Here is a 17,389-nt window from a genome sequence, read left to right on the forward strand (position 1 = left end):
AGCATCCCTACTTGACGTCCAGCTCTTCACCCTTAACCTTGCTTGCCTCTGAAGCCACCTGGGGTGAATCAGAGTAACCTTCCGGAATGCCTCCCAAGCTAAGACCACTGGGGAAAACATTTGTCACCTGAGTGCCTGTGCACTACCCTGAGTATTTCCTAACCACAATAAGACCGACACAAACATAAAACTGAGATGTTCTTTCCAAGCATCACCACACCAGTATAAGAGCCTCCTCCGATCCACTAAGAGCCAGCATTACCAAAGGAAAAAACCCATTGCAGTCCCAATCTGATTAACCTTTAACCTCAGAGATGTTCTTGGAGCTAGAGCTCCATCTAGCTTCTGAACTTTCGATTCCTAGCGAGGCTAGGCGCTTTCTTGACTACCATTCCAAGTTTGGGACCTAAGCCACAGTACACAGTAACAGTATAGATCACACATCCATTGAAAGTCTATGATCCGATAGATTAGGTTAGTACTTCTAATTCCCAAGGAGTTATGAAATGGTCAAAGAGACCGAAAATTTGACCAAGAAAGGAGAGTTTGGTCCACACACTTTGCCCATTTCTGGTCGGTTCCCGAAGGAGACATTGGGTGCCTCTTGGCATTGGCTGGTTGGTATAAACCCCCTACAGGTTTCTGCCATAAACCGTATGAGATCACCGTGGAACCGCAGAGCAGGGCTCCTTACTTGCTTCATTCATCCACACAAGCACACTATAGAGTTACTAAAGCATGGCAGAAAACGTGTTCACTAAGAGAACAAAGAACTAGAGCTCCAAGCATCCTTACCTTGTCCTGAAGGATCCTGGACGAGCCCTCAAGATGAAAGGTTGTTGTTGAATCACATGAAGACACCGGGATTCTTGGCCCCCGGAGGAGAAGAATTCAATCCGGGGCCAGAGACGAGGCTTGATTTCTCAGAGCTTTTGTGTAACAAAGTTTTATTAAAGTATAAATGAGATAGAGAAAGCTTCTGACATAGGCATCAGAAGGGGGCAGAAAGAGTACCCACTTGCTAGTGTTAGCAATGAAGTTATATACTCTCCAATGAATCCAAAGAATGTCTGGAGGTTGTAAAGACCTCACCAGACCTACTCCCATAATTTACATTTTAAGATAACAGAATTAGCCAGAAGGCTTAATCCAGTGACTGTCCTCAGGCAGGATACATTATTGTTATATAATCCTTGTAAAGACCAGGTCTACTCCCATAATTTACATTTTAGGATAACAGAATTAGCCAGAAGGTTTAATCCAGAGACTGTCCTTAATCCAGAGACTGTCCTCAGGCAGGATACATTATTGTTATATAATCCTAAGGAATGTAGAGAAGGAAAAAAAGTTTGTCCTTCTTTCTCCTTGAGAATTCCAGACCCCTCTCTCCTTGGGGACCCCTAGACTTCTTATCCCAGAGAAGGCAATGGCACCCCACTCCAGTACTCTTGCCTGGAAAATCCCATGGATGGAGGAGCCTGGTAGGCTGCAGTCCATGGGGTCGCTGGGAGTCGGACACAACTGAGCGACTTCACTTTCACTTTTCACTCTCATGTATTGGAGAAGGAAATGGCAGCCCCCTCCAGTGCTCTTGCCTGGAGAATCCCAGGGACGGGGGAGCCTGGTGGGCTGCTGTCTATGGGGTCGCACAGAGTCGGACACGACTGAAGCGACTTAGCAGCAGCAGCAGACCCCTTATCAACCTGCCTAGGAAATGACTCTCACTTTCTTCACAGTCCAACTCTCACATCCATACATGACCACTGGAAAAACCATAGCCTTGACTAGACGGACCTTTGTTGGCAAAATAATGTCTCTGCTTTTCAATACGCTATCTAGGTTGGTCATAACTTTTCTTCCAAGGAGTAAGCATCTTTTAATTTCATGGCTGCAGTCATCATCTGTAGTGATTTTGGAACCCCCCAAAATAAAGTCTGACATTGTTTCCCCATCTATTTCCCATGAAGTGATGGGACCAGATGCCATGATCTTCGTTTTCTGAATGTTGAGCTTTAAGCCGATTTTTCACTCTCCTCTTTCACTTTCATCAAGAGGCTTTTTAGTTCCTCTTCACTTTCTGCCATAAGAGTGGTGTCATCTGCATATCTGAGGTTATTGATATTTCTCCCGGCAATCTTGATTCCAGCTTGTGCTTCTTCCAGCCCAGCGTTTCTCATGATGTACTCTGCATATAAGTTAAATAAGCAGGGTGACAATATACAGCTTTGACGTACTTCTTTTCCTATTTGGAACCAGTCTGTTGTTCCATGTCCAGTTCTAACTGTTGCTTCCTGACCTGTGTACAAATTTCTCAAGAGGCAGGTCAGGTGGTCTGGTATTCCTATCTCTTTCAGAATTTTCCACAGTTTATTGTGATCCACACTGTCAAGGGCTTTGGCATAGTCAATAAAGCAGAAATAGATGTTTTTCTGGAACTCTCTTGCTTTTTCCATGATCCAGCGGATGTTGGCAATTTGGTCTCTGGTTCCTCTGCCTTTTCTAAAACCAGCTTGAACATCTGGAAGTTCATGGTTCACATATTGCTGAAGCCTGGCTTGGAGAATTTTGAGCATTACTTTATTAGTGTGTGAGTACTCCAGGTGTTTCTTGACTTCCTACTTTTGCATTCCAGTCCCCTATAATGAAAAGGATATCTTTTTTTGGGTGTGAGTTCTAAAAGGTCTTGAAGGTCTTCATAGAACCATTCAACTTCAGCTTCTTCAGCATTACTGGTTGGGGCATAGACTTGGATTACTGTGATATTGAATGGGTTGCCTTGGAAATGAACAGAGATCATTCTGTCGTTTTTGAGATTGCATCCAAGTACTGCATTTCGGACTCTTTTGTTGACCATGATGGCTACTCCATTTCTTCTGAGGGATTCCTGCCCACAGTAGTAGATATTATGGTCATCTGAGTTAAATTCACCCATTCCAGTCCATTTTAGTTCGCTGATTCCTAGAATGTCGACGTTCACTCTTGTCATCTCCTGTTTGACCACTTCCAATTTGCCTTGATTCATGGACCTGACATTCCAGGTTCCTACGCAATATTGCTCTTTACAGCATCAGACCTCACTTCTATCACCAGTCACATCCACAACTGGGTATTGTTTTTGCTTTGGCTCCATCCCTTCATTCTTTCTGGAGTTATTTCTCCACTGATCTCCAGTAGCATATTGGGCACCTACTGACCTGGGGAGTTCCTCTTTCAGTATCCTATCATTTTGCCTTTTCATACTGTTCATGGGGTTCTCAAGGCAAGAATACTGAAGTGGTTTGCCATTCCCTTCTCCAGTGGACCACATACTGATGGTAGTAACATAAATTTGTGCAACCACTGTGGAAAATAGAATAGAGATTCCTCAAAAAACTAAAATAGAGCTCTCACATGATTCAGCAATTCCTCTCCGCTAATCCAAAAAAATACATGAGCCCCAATGTTCATAGCAGCATTATTTACAGTAACTGGAAGCAACCTAAATGCCCATCAACAGATGAATGGATAAAGAGGCTGTGGAATGGAACACCACCAAGTCATGAAAAAGAATAAATTCCTGGCAGGTGCAACAACATGAATAGACCTGGAGGCTATTATGCTAAGGGAATAAGCCAGACAGAGAAACATGAATAGTGCATATGTTCTTACTTATGTGTGGAATCTAAAAAAACAAACAAACAAAAATGAACATAACAAAACAAAAACAGACTCACAGTCATAGAGAACAAACTAGTAATTACTGGTGGGGAGACAGAAGCAGGGAGGGACAAGAGGAGTTGGGGTTAAAAGGTACAAACTACCATGTATAAAATAAATAAGCTACAAGGATATATTGTACAACACAGGGAATATAGCCAATATTTATAATAAATTAATGGAATTTTTTTTTGTCTAGAAAAATGTTGACTCATTGTTTTATACCTGAAACTAATGTAGTAATAACATTGGAAATCAGCTATACTGCAAATGAAAAAAAAAAAAAGACACCCAGAAATAAAGAATGGGGAAAGGCCATGTGAAGATAGAGGCAGAGGTAGGAGTTATGCTGCCACAAGCCAAGGGACACCAGGAGCTGCCGGAAGTTGGAAAAAGCGAGGAAGTGTCCACCTACTGGGAGCGTCCCAGGTGGCTCAGGGCTAAAGAACCCGCCTGCCAATACAAGAGACGCAGATTTGAACCCTGGGTCAGGAAGATCCCCCGGAAAAGGAAATGGCAACCCACTCCAGTATTCTTGTCTGGGAAATCCCATGGACAGAGGAGCCTGGCGGGCTACAGTCCATGGGGATGGCAAAAGAGTTGGACACAACTTAGCGACTAAACAACAGCATCCTTCCCGTGAAACTTTGGAGACAGCATGGCCCTGTTGACGCTTGATTAGTTTCTAGAGTCCAGAACTGTGAAAGAATAAATTTCTATTGTTATAAGCCACTCGGTTTGTGGAAAGTTGCTGCAGGAAGTTAATATAGGGCACAAAATGAAGTATGTTGAGACATAATGATAAGGTTGCAGCAATTTGCTGTTGCTGCTAAGTCGCTTCAGTTGTGTCCGACTCTGTGCGACCCCATAGACAGTAGCCCACCAGGCTCCCCTGTCCCTGGGATTCTCAAGGCAAGAACACTGGAGTGCGTTCCCATTTCCTTCTCCAATGCATGAAAGTGAAGAGTGAAAGTGAAGTGGCTCAGTCGTGTCTGACTCTTAGTGACTCCATGGACTGCAGCCTACCAGGCTCCTGCGTCCATGGGATTTTCCAGGCAAGAGTACTGGAGTGGGATGCCATTGCCTTCTCCGAATTTGCTGTTATGAAAATTTAATATTATTATTAGATTTATTAAGTCATATTACCACTTATACTTTATACATATTTGTCACTATTAGACTTATTATTATTGAAGTCTGATTATTATCTGTAGGCTTGTTTATTATTACTATCCAAATCAAGCAGAATTTGACTGAACTGGGCCAAGAAGTTAGTGGTAAAGAGGGTAGGCTTAGCAGTCAAACAGAACTGAGTTGAAAACCCCAGCTTTGGGTACATATCAGTAGTGTGATCTCAGTCAAGTGATTTTTGCCTTTTAGACATTGTCCTCATCGGTAAATTGCGGCCACCAAACTCTCTTCATCAGATTATTGTGAGACTGAGATTCCCCATTTAAAAACACTTAGCCCAGGAACTTCCCTAGCAGTCCAGTGGCTAAGATTCTGCACACCCAACGCAGGGGTCCGGGATTCAGTCCCTGGTCAGGGAATTAGATTCCACATGCCGCAACTAAGGGATCCCCAGTGCCACAGTGGAGCTGGAAGATCCTGTGTGTCTCAACTAAGACGCACCACAGCCAAATAATTTAAAATACATAAAAGCACTTAGCCCAGTGCCTGGCACACAGTAACATCTCAATAAATGCCAGTCAACTCATGACCAAAGCACATAGTAGGTCTACTCTACTAAAGTTGCCTCAAATAATCTCTCTTCCACGACCTTGATGATTTCTTTCTTTGTACCACCATCAACTTTCTTTCTTCATTGGGTCTATTCCCAGCAGAATGTAGAATGTGAGCCCCATTAGACAGGGGCAGAGTCTCATTTATGGCTGGACATCCAGGATCTAGCACAGAGCCTAGTGTGTATTGGTGAGATGATTGGATGAATGAATGAATGGCAAACACCTGGTCTTGTAAATATTAAATGAAGACACGTTTAATCAATACATTTCCTTTTATTCCATCTGTAGTCCCAAATAATTGCATCAGAATTCTTATGCATCCTCCTCACCATCAACAATTTCTCCTGCCTACTGCTTTAAGCCCCTTTGGTAGGAATCCAGCCTCCCTGATAATGTAAAACATGGGTATCCTGGGATCTTCAAAAGCATGGGGCTGAATCCTTGCTGGAGCTGATGGACTGTGGGACATGAGCCCTATGCTTGGCACATGGTAAGGGAATTTCCCCTTCCTCCCACTTGCTCTGTTTATTATTTATTATAGGGTTCAGGTGGAAGAGGAGACAAAGGGGCTGAATTGAGGGATGGCTGGGAACAATTCGGGGATTTATAAAACCTTTGTGTATATCTTCCTTTTTCTTGGAGTTGGATTAGACTGGCACACTGCCGGCTTCCAGTGGTACCACCAAAAAGGACTTAGCAAGACCAACAGAATTCTCTGAAGATTCTGCATGCCAAGTGATCCCAGCCTCCTCTGTATTCCCCATGTCCCTAGGAGACACTGTGATTGTGGATGGGGATTATCAGGGTGTCAGAGAGGGCCACTGCCCTAATAATAAGATGCTCTGAACTGGAGACTTGTCAGTTACCTTTGCAAGAGGGGGATCGACATCCTTGATCCTCATCGAATTTTAGTTCTTGGCCCTCTGTGGGAAGGGTGACCTTCAGGTAGGGCCTTTCATAGCTCTAGAACCAAGGAGGCCCCTAACAGTTAAACAGGAAGAAGGGCTGTCCAGCCATCCCATCTGATATCCTGAGATCCCAGGAGAATGATTCATTCTTCCCAGATCTCCTCCAGGTCCCTCATTGCTGAGCGTGAAAGCTCCACCTGGCTCCTGGGGTCTCTGGAGAATTCAGGCACTAATCTGTTTTATTGGGAAGATTGTTCTGACCTGCACTGAGCCTGTCCCAAGCCGCCTGCCTCCTGCCCACCTTGCCGCCCCTCACAGGGCCTGACTACCCAACAGACTGTGATCAGGTCATGCAGACAGGCATGACCAGGCTACCTTCCAGGGGTCAGTACCAACACTCAGTGGAAAGGGCTGAGTGTCCAGGCCTCTGGGGCTGGTTCAAGTCAGATGAGAGGACCAAGGCCACTCTTCCTCCTCCGGGGAGTGAAATGACTTCTGACTTGGCTGATTTCATAATGTGAAAGTGATCACATCAGTGATCAGAGCTCATCAGGCCAGGATAGCTCTCTGGAATCTAGCCCGGGGGTGGTTTTCACATCAGCCTCTGTCTCAGTGACTGAGGACCTGGGGATCTCTCCTTTTCCTTCTGGCCCAAGGCCCCTCACGCACTTCTTCCAGCGGGCCAGGCAGTGATGAGCAGAGGACCGGATCTCCCCGCTCCGCAGGGCATAGATAATGGGGTTGACCATGGAGTTGACAAGGCAGAGCAAGGAGCAGAAGGCAAAGACCTTCTTGACCTGGTCGCTTAGCCTGGCACCCAGGCTGTAGACCATGAGGGCCAGTACCGGGAACCAGAATATGAAGAGCACAGCCAGGAGCATCCCCAGGGTCTTAGCCAACCGCACATCCAGTCGCATCCGGGCTATTCCAGACAGGTGTCTGTCCCGGTGCTCAGCCAAGCTGGCTACGTGCTGATGGGCCTTCCAGAGGACATGCGCGTAGGTGTAGATGATGCCGGCGAAGAGGGCGGCGATAAACAGGAGCCAGCCCAGCAGATAGTCATTGGGGATCAGGGGGAAAAGCTCAGAGCAGGGCCTGGGGCAGCAGGTCCATCCCATGAGGGGCAGGTAGGACACCAATGCGGCGAGCACCCACATGATGCCCAGGGTCACCAGTGCCCTCCTGCGGGTGAGTAGAGCTTTGTAGGTTGGCGGGTAGCGCAGACAGAGGTAGCGGTCGATGGCAGTCAGCAGCAGGCTGCCTAGGGAGGCTGTGAAGGTCAGAGTCACGCTGCCGATCTTCAGCAGGAAGACAGCTTTGGAATCCACGCCATCGAAGACGTGGAAATGTACAAAGCTGGAGGCAAAGACCACACTGGCCAGAAAGTCGGCCCCAGCCAAGCTGCCAATGAACAGGTAGGAGGGCTTCTTGCGGAGCCGGTGTGAGGACCCGATGAGGTAGAGAACAACCAAGTTCTCCAGGGCACTCAGCAGGCCCAGGAGGGTGCACAGTACCGCGATCGCGATCTTCTGGGGACCGCTCAGGATCATGTACTCCTTCATGGGGTTGAAATTCAAGCCATTGCTGGAGCCATTGGCTGCCTCTATCTTCAAGCATATCTCCATGGGGTGGGTCCCTGGGCTTCTGCTGGGCTTGCCAAGAAGTCTTTGCTGTAGCACAACAAGAAGAGATGAGTCTTTTTCAATCAGTGCAATGACCTCACACAATCACTGCCAAGTCGCTTCAGTCGTGTCCGACTCTAACTGTAGCCAAACTCTTCACCCGAGCGGATGGATCATATTTGTTGCTCTCTGCGGCGTCCCTAGTGTCTCAGACCATAAAGAACCTGCCTGCGATGCAGGAGACCTAGGTTCCCTCCCTGGGTGGGGAAGATCCCCCGGAGAAGAGCAAGGCAACTCACTCCAGTATTCTTGCCTGGAGAATCCCATGGACAGAGGCGCCTGGTGGGCTACAGTCCACGGGGTGGCAAAGAGTTGGACACGACTTTGTAGCTCACACCTTCACTTTGTCACTTTCCCTCTATTTTACCCTTTCTCCATCCTAGTGAGGATGTACTAGGTCTGTGCTGGTTGCCTTAGGAGAGGCATGTGGGAATTCAAGAAGCTGAAAAAGTGAAAAAAGTGAAGTCGTTCAGTCGTGTCTGACTTTTTGCGACCCCGTGGACTGACCCCTGTCCATGGGATTTTCCAGGCAAGAGTATTCCAGGCAAGGTTGCCATTGCCTTCTCCAGGGGATCTTCCCCACCCAGGGATCAAACCCAGATCTGCTGCACTGCAGGCAGATGCTTTACCATCTGAGCCACCAGGAAAGTACATCAAGAAGCCAAGGTGGCCTGCAAACTATATGATCTCATATATATGTGGAACTAAAAAAACCCCCAAATTAATTCAAAGATACAGACACTAGCTTGGTGGTTGCCAGAAGCAGGGATTGGTGGGAGGGTGGTGTGGATGAAATGCCTGAAGGTAGTCAAAAGTACAAGCTTTCAATTATAAAAAAAGTCTTGGGGATAGCTACTAATACTATATTTGAAAGTTGCTAAGAGAATAGATCGTGAAATTCCTCATCATAAGAAAAAAACTGCAACTGTGTAATAATAAGGAAATGGCAACCCACTGCAGTACTCTTGCCTAGAAAATTCCATGGATGGAGGAGCCTGGTGGGCTACAGTCCATGGGGTCTCAAGGAGTCGGACACGACTGAGCGACTTCACTTTCACTTTTCAATGACTTATTACGGTGATCATTTCCCAATACGTACAAATATGAAATCATCATGTTATACACCTGGAAATAGTATTATGTCACATGTGAATTGTACCTCAATAAAGTAAAATAAGAAATAAAAGTGACTTGCAAGCTTTTTGGGTTTAAGCAAAAAACTACACTAAAGGCTTCATTTTGAAAGTATGGACATGGGGTCGCTCATTTTGAAAGTATGGACATGGGGTCGCTCTGACTGGGGTCAGTCAGACACGACTGAGCGACTGAACTGAACTGAACTGAAGGGTCAGAAACTGAAAGGAGGGCTTCCCTGGTGGCTCAGTGGTAAAGAACCCGCCTGCCAATGCCGGAGACGCAGATTCAGTCCCTGGTCTGGGAAGATCCCACATGCTGGGGAGCAGCTAAGCCCACAGGCCACAACTAGAGCCTGTGCTCTAGAGCCTGAGAGTTACGACTGCTGAAGCCTGCACGCCCTAGAGCCCATGCTCAGCAACAAGAGAAGCCGCCACAATGAAAAGCCCATGCACTGCAGCTAGAGAGTAGCCCCGTTCTCCACAACTAGAGAAAAGCCTGCAGAGCAATGAAGGCCCAGAAGAGCCAAAAATAAATAAATAAAGTTATATTTAAAAAACTGAAAGGCAATCAAAACCAAGAAAAAAATGGAATGCAGAGTGATAAGGTGGAGGGTTTTTTGCATTTGTGTTTTATTTTGTTTGCCAGTTTTGGTAAGTAAGATGCTGAAGGTTTAACAACTTTTTAGGGATGGTTAGACAAGACTTGGGTTTCACAGCAGTAGAAATGCTAGATAAAATATAGGAGTCCCGATAAATTTGAATGTCAGATAATGAATCATCTTTAGTATAAGTATGTCCTAAGTATTGAGAAAAACAAGCAGGGCACCCGAATATTGTAAGGGACATTATTAGAAAGCAAACTTCGAATTTCTCTAGAGGGATATACTCTCTTATCCAGGTCACACAAGATTTCCACATATAAAGGCCCAGGGAATTTGAGCTCATGATGCAGAATTACAAAATGCACAAGTAAACGTGAAGAAGAGTTAGCAGAAATGTCATACGGTAGAATTAGACTTCCAAGAACTTCATATAATTCTTGGGTTTATGTTATAGAATATGTATATAGGCTTTTTCTTTTTCTTGCAGCACGAAATCTTAGTTCTTAGTTCAGGGGTTGAACCCATGCCTCCTGCACTGGAAGCACGGAATCTTAACCACTGGACTGCCAGGGAAATCTGAATACGTTTAATATGATTAAACAATGAGGAATCAAAACCATGATTACTTAGTGAGAGGCGAGGCAGATTTGAAGAAGAATCAAGTAGAATTTCTGGAAGTGAAAAATGAAGTCACTGAAAACGGAAAGCCTTAAGAGGAGGTGAAAGAGCAGAAGAGACTAGCCAGCCAAAAGCTCTGATCTGGAAAGTGGATCTGAGGAAACTTCTCAAAAGGCTGCACCAGGAGATAGATGGGAAATACGGAAGAACGGTTAAGAGACAGGAAGGATCAACAGAAAAGGTTTAAAATATATCCAACTGGAATTTCAGAAGAGAAGAATAGAAATTGGTGGTGGGCATTGGGGAGGTCATATTCAAAGAGATGCTAGTGGAGAAGTGCCCAGAATTCTCCTGGATGTGATTCCTCTGATTCAGAAATCACAGTGAACTTCAAGCAGGTTTTTTTTTTTTAAATTAACTGTAGTTGATTTACAATGTTGTGTTAGTCCCAGGTGTACAACAACATGGTTCAGTATATATATATATATATTTTTTTTCCAGATTCTTTTCCATTATAGGTTATTATAGGATATTGAATATAGCTACCTATGCTATACAATGAAAAAGAAAAAAAAAAAGTGCTAGTTGCTCAGTCCTGTCCTGATTCTTTGTGATCCCTGGACGGTAGCCTGCCAGGTTCCTCTGTCAGGAGGAATTCTCCTGGAATTCTCTGGAATTCTCCAGGCAAGAATTCTGGACTGGGTTGCCATGCCCTTCTCCAGGAAATAAATAAATAAAAGTCAATAGTGTTTTATAAAAAATAATATTATATTTATATATACATACCTTTTCAGTTTCTTTTCCATTGTAAGGTATTACAGGAGATTGAATATAGTTCCCTGTGCTACACAGTAGGACCTTGTTTATCCATTTTACATATAATCATGTGTTGAGCAGAATTTTTAAAACAATGAATTCCGCATTCACATATATTGTAATAAAACTTCAGAATGCCAAAGACAAAGAGAAAAAATTAAAAACAATCAGAGATTAAAAAAACACAATACCTGCAAAGGAATCACAATGAAATTTAAAAGCAGATTGGCCAAGAGCAATAATAATAGCCAGAAGATAGATGGCAAAAAGCTAGCTGTCACTCAAAATAATACAAATAGAATTATTCACTAACAGACCTTCACTGAAGAAAATCTAAAGGAGGTGCCATCAGAAGAAGGAATTCTCCATAGAGGGAAGGATAGAAAGGCAAGAAGGAATTGTGAACAAATAAGTGAATAAATGTATGAGTAAATAAAAACATGTCTGTATAAAGCAATAATAGAAGAAGCACAAGCTGGTATCAAGATTGCTGGGAGAAATATCAATAACCTCAGATATGCAGATGACACCACCCTTATGGCAGAAAGTGAAGAGGAACTAAAAAGCCTCTTGATGAAAGTGAAAGTGGAGAGTGAAAAAGTTGGCTTAAAGCTCAACATTCAGAAAACGAAGATCATGGCATCCAGTCCCACCACTTCATGGGAAATAGATGGGGAAACAGTGGAAACAGTGTCAGACTTTATTTTTTGGGGCTCCAAAATCACTGCAGATGGTGATTGCAGCCATGAAATTAAAAGACGCTTACTCCTTGGAAGGAAAGTTATGTCCAACCTAGATAGCATATTCAAAAGCAGGGACATTACTTTGCCAACAAAGGTCCATCTAGTCAAGGCTATAGTTTTTCCTGTGGTCATGTATGGATGTGAGAGTTGGACTGTGAAGAAGGCTGAGCGCTGAAGAATTGATGCTTTTGAACTGTGGTGTTGGAAAAGACTCTTGAGAGTCCCTTGGACTGCAAGGAGATCCAACCAGTCCATTCTGAAGGAGATCAGCCCTGGGATTTCTTTGGAAGGAATGATGCTAAAGCTGAAAGTCCAGTACTTTGGCCACCTCATGTGAAGAGTTGACTCATTGGAAAAGACTCTGATGCTGGGAGGGATTGGGGGCAGGAGGAGGAGGGGACGACAGAGGATGAGATGGCTGGATGGCATCACTGACTCGATGGACATGAGTTTGAGTGAACTCCAGGAGTTGGTGATGGACAGGGAGGCCTGGCGTGCTGCGATTCATGGGGTCACAAAGAGTCGGACACCGCTGAGCAACTGAACCGAACTGAACTGAATAGTGACTGAGACTGATTTGGAGGGGATAAAAACAGAGTGCAAGTAAAATTGTGAATGACAGTAACATAAGCCGAGAGAGAGGAATAGAGCTGCAGCTTTATTTAGGAAGTGAGTAACAGTATTGAACTGTGGTGCTGGAGAAGACTCTGGAGAGTCCGTTGGACTGCAAGGAGATCCAACCAGTCAATCCTAAAGGAAATCAATTCTGAAGGATTGGAACTGAAGCTGAAGCTCTAATACTTTGGCCACCTGATGCAAAGAGCCAACTCATTGGAAAAGATCCTGATGCTGGGAAAGACTGAAGGCAGGAGGAGAAGGGGACGACAGAGGACGAGATGGTTGGATGGCATCACTGACTCAATGGACATGAATTTGAGCAAGCTTCAGGGGATGGCAAATGACAGAGAAGCCTGGAGTGCTGCAGTCCATGGGGTCACAAAGAGGTGGACACAACTGAGTGACTGAACAATAACAAACGGAAATGATCTAATTTAGACTTTTAAAAATCAGGCATCAGGACTTCACTGGTGGTTCAATGGTTAAGACTTCACCTTCCAATGAAGGGGTGCAGGTTCGATCCCTTGTTGGGAAGCTAAGATCCCACAAGCTTCATGGGCCAAAAGGCCAGACATAAACAATAGAAGCAACATTGTAACAAATTCAATAAAGACTTTTAAAATGGCCCAATAAACTTAAAAAAAAAAATCAGGCATCATCCTGGCAACTAAAAATTGGCACTTACCAAGAGCATTGCCAATGAATGAACAACAAAGGCATTTGCCATCTGCCTCTACAGGAGATTGAACCCTGCTGCTATAGCTGTTGACCTTCAACAACCCCTGAGGGAGTTTAGGGTGGAGTGAGGCACCCTGTGCTCCAGGGAATCTGGTGGGACAGGTCTTTAGATAGTTGGATGTTTTTAGGAACGGATTTTATGATCTCAATCCTTGCATCTCCTCATATGTACAGAAGCCCTAAATCCCTTCATGTTGACATCAGATCCTCATAACTAACAAAAAACCTTTGTAAAATGAGTGCTTTGTGGTATCGAACTCTGCCTTCTCCAGAACCTTATATATTGACTTTCCGCGAAGGCCGCTTTGGAGAAGTCTCTCAGAGCTATCTGAGATGCTGCCTCCCGGGCTGCAGTCCTCATTTTGTCCCAAATAAAACTTAACTCGCCACTCAAGTTGTACATCTTTTTTAGTCAACAGTTATTGGGACCACGAAGGGACCCAGAGTGAACTTCCTTCCTTCAACTGGACTCCACGAGGAACTGGAGCTTTGGTACCAGCAGCGGCCCCTTGTGCCCATTCTTGGGGAGTGCAGATGAATTTGGGTAAATCTCTCCTAGTTCTCTGGAGAAGGAAATGGCAACCCACTCCAGTATTCTTGCCTGGAGAATCCCAGGGACGGAGGAGCCTGGTGGGCTGCCGTCTATGGGGTCTCACAGAGTCGGACACGACTGAAGCGACTTAGCAGCTCCTAGTTCTCGAATCTGCTGTATTGGTTGAGATTCTGAGTTTTATTTGGCGGTGGAGGAGGTTCCTGCCCCCTCCCAGTAGGAAAGATACTGGCGAGGGGCCCAGGTGAAACATCCGGGGCATACCCACTCATGGTCTAGACACTGAGTGGGGCTTGGTTGAAAGATACTGAGAAATCCCCACCCAGGCAAAAGATACTGGGTGGGGGGCTGGCTGGAAGATGCCAGGGAATTACCCACCCAGTGAAAAGGTACTGGGTAGGGGGACTCAACTGAGGAAAAAAATTAAGGAATACCCGAGGCTCAGCTTAAAGATGCTGAGGTTGCTCCGTTGTAGGGGACCGAATGGTCTTAGCTAAGCGGTAAGAGGCTGATCTGACACTTTTTCCTCAATTCGACTGCCATTATAGAATTTGTCAGTATAGTGCTCGCTTCGGCAGCACATATACTAAAATTGGAACGATACAGAGAAGATTAGCATGGCCCCTGGGCAAGGATGACACGCAAATTCGTGAAGCGTTCCATATTTTTAATAAATAAATAAATTAATTAAAAAAAAAAGAATTTGTCAGTATAAAAGTGAGGAGAATATATAAGAGCTTTGCTCCAAAGAAAAGGGGCAAGACTCCTCCCGGTTGGTTTCGGTTTTCTCAAGTGACTGAGGAATTTACGGGAGTGGTGGAAGCCTAGTCCTCATACTGTGCAGTGGTCCCATAGGGAAACCCACTAGTTAATTAAAATACTTTTTCATCTGGGGGTCACACATAAGAATTGGCCGTTCAGCCACCTGAGCAGCCATGGTGGTCTTAGATTGCTGGAGGCAGAATCTGAGACACCCAAGAGGAGCTGAAATGACTCTGGGATGACTCCTAGAGGAATTAAGCTCACAAGCAGCAGATGGGCCCACTACACAAGTTCACTAGTGATTTTTATCCCTGACAAATTCAGCTTAAAATGGGAAACGGAATCTCTCAAAAATGGAAATCAAGGAGTGTCAGAAAGCCAGCATCTGACAAACACTCCAGCCGGATTCATGTATAATACCTATGGAGCTCATACTCGCAAGTACCTGGTTAATTGAAGAAATTACACTAAAAGAGATCTCAACCTAAAATGGCCAAATTGGGGTTCTTTTGATATTTCAAAATTGATAGTTTTGCATGCACAATCAGAAAAGGCCGGCTGTGCTTACTCTGACTGGTATCTAGAAGCTTCTAAAAGAGGAAATGATAGAGTAACTTCTTCACAGGAAACCAACAAGAAATTGCTTGAAACTGTATCAGAACTAAAAAAGGCTGCTAGCACTGACTCTGCCAGGTCTCAGGTCTAGTGGAACTGGGAAGTCACGTTTGGCATTTACATCATTTGGCTTTTGATTTCTGGGTATCTCTTTGCCTTTTGTTTCAGAGTGTGACTCCTGGCTGGTGAAGTTCTGGTTTGGTTTGGTTTGAGTGTGCAGACATCTGGTACATACTACTCGAGCTAATATGGGAATTGCTCATTCTAAGTTTCCACACTCCACCTGGTAACCCCTTGGAAAAACAGATTTTTTTTTTTTTGACTGGTCAATCTATAGCTATGACAAGAGAAACGGCCTAAAATATTAGATCTTTATTGACAATAGGATAGGAAAATGGACTAAAGTTCCCTTATGTCTAGGACTTCCTTCTGTAATTAACAGCCTGGGGGTCTGATCAAACTAAGACCCTCACTTCCCTAGAGGGACAATCACTGCTGGGACCAATCTGCCCTTGATATAAGGACCGAGTTGAGCACTATCTGGTCTAAATTCTGGCGATAAAACTATGATCACAGATCATAATTTTATCATAAAAAATATTATTTTTGACAATGTGGTCACAATATTCTTTAGACTCCAGAGAAAGCTTGAAGAAAAAAATTATCTTTTTAAGAATTCTTGCCCTTAGGAAATAATTCCGCCTGGAATGCGGGAGACCCGGGTTCGATCCCTGGGTCGGGAAGATCCCCTGGAGAAGGAAACGGCAACCCACTCAATACTCTTGCCTGGAGAATCCCATCGAGGGAGGAGCCTAGTAGGCTACAGTCCATGGGGTCACAAAGAGTCAGACACGACTGAGCGACTTCACTTTCTTTCATACCTTTAGACCAGATCTCTCTGGATCACTCTAGACCATCTCTAATTCCTGAAACCAAAAGGAAAAAAAAAAAAAATAATAAAGGGAACAAAGCCTTTTAAAATCTTACTCTAACCTCCTCCTTTTTTTTTTTACAACTAGTATTCATAACTGAGTTTGGAAATTAAGCAGAATATCTTCATTGTACCTAGGTTTAATATAGGTTAACTATTATTATATCTGTTACAAGTTTGTCAGCAAGGAAATTACCTCGAGTGAAGAAACTTCTAAAAAATATTAAGAATAATTATTCTTTAGGAATATCTGCCTAAAATAGTCTCTCCAGATTGGGGTAACTTGAACTTCTAAGGGTTGTGCTAAATTAAGTGTTGGAAGTGTATTGAATAGCTAAGTCATTTCCAAATAAAATAAGATTTTGAAACATTTACTACTGAACACTAATTTCCTTTTACAGAGAAACTAAAGATTTCTGGGATTAAAAATGAATGGTATTTGGGGTCATCCTAAAATATTCTAAGAAAGCAAAGGGTTTAGAAATTATCACTGGTATTTATGCTTACCAATCTATAAAATGCTAAAATAAAAGTCAGTTCTTGGTTGCTTAAGGGAAGTAGGAAGTGTGTTTTCGGTAAAGAAGGTATGAGGAATGGAACTGCATTTTGTGAAGGGAAAAGGAAGTAAACCTGCCTCACAGGTGGCTTTTTAGGATGGAAGACCACAGTCATGGGTACAGAAAGCGATGAGGTTTGTGAAACGCGAACCATGAAGAAAGAGCTTTGTACATAGTCAGGACTAAGTTTTTCTTTATCTCTTAAATGATCTGTTCTAAAATCTTTTATTGTTACTTTGACTAAGTGAATAGCTATTGTTTCACAATGACATATAATCCTATCTGACTGAGTTCTAAACCTTTTTGATATTTGTTGACAAAACTTCCTAAATCCTTCTAATGAAGATGTCTAGCTAACTTCTGGATTCTTCAGAGGGCCCCTGAAACACCCCAAAGAGAGATATTACACTAATTTGGCTCATTTTGTATACAGAATTACATGGAGAATATTGTCAAGTGAGTAATAAGTCTCGGGTTATATTGTATGGTAAATGTTACTAATATAGATATCCTAGAAACTGTATGATAGGACTTCCCTGGTGGCTCAGATGGTAAAGCATCTGTCTACAATGCGTGAGGCCCGGGTTTGATCCCTGGGTCAGGAAGATCCGCTGGAGAAGGAAATGGCAATCCACTCCAGTACTGTTGCCTGGAAAATCACATGGACAGAGG

At 43.9% G+C, this 17,389-nt stretch overlaps 1 protein-coding gene, 1 long non-coding RNA gene and 1 other non-coding gene across 3 annotated transcripts in view; 2 read left to right on the plus strand and 1 right to left on the minus strand.

Moving 5' to 3' along the window:
- The window catches only part of LOC138990796 (uncharacterized), a 33,777-nt gene that overhangs the window by 12,264 nt on the left and 4,124 nt on the right, over positions 1-17,389 (plus strand). The gene's annotated exons all lie outside the window — the stretch shown is intronic.
- The window catches only part of CNR2 (cannabinoid receptor 2), a 36,879-nt gene continuing 25,189 nt past the window's right edge, over positions 5,700-17,389 (minus strand). The window contains exon 2 of the mRNA XM_070383044.1: positions 5,700-8,019. Within this exon, the coding sequence (XP_070239145.1) occupies positions 6,889-7,974 (1,086 nt within the window). The 5' untranslated portion in view covers positions 7,975-8,019 and the 3' untranslated portion in view covers positions 5,700-6,888. The remainder of the gene's footprint in view (positions 8,020-17,389) is intronic.
- LOC138985075 (U6 spliceosomal RNA) lies at positions 14,415-14,521 on the plus strand. Its single transcript, XR_011462335.1, has one exon. It is a non-coding gene; the product is annotated as a U6 spliceosomal RNA (small nuclear RNA).

The sequence above is a fragment of the Bos mutus genome, chromosome 2, assembly GCF_027580195.1.
Source record: "Bos mutus isolate GX-2022 chromosome 2, NWIPB_WYAK_1.1, whole genome shotgun sequence".
In the NCBI taxonomy this organism is placed as follows: domain Eukaryota; kingdom Metazoa; phylum Chordata; class Mammalia; order Artiodactyla; family Bovidae; genus Bos; species Bos mutus.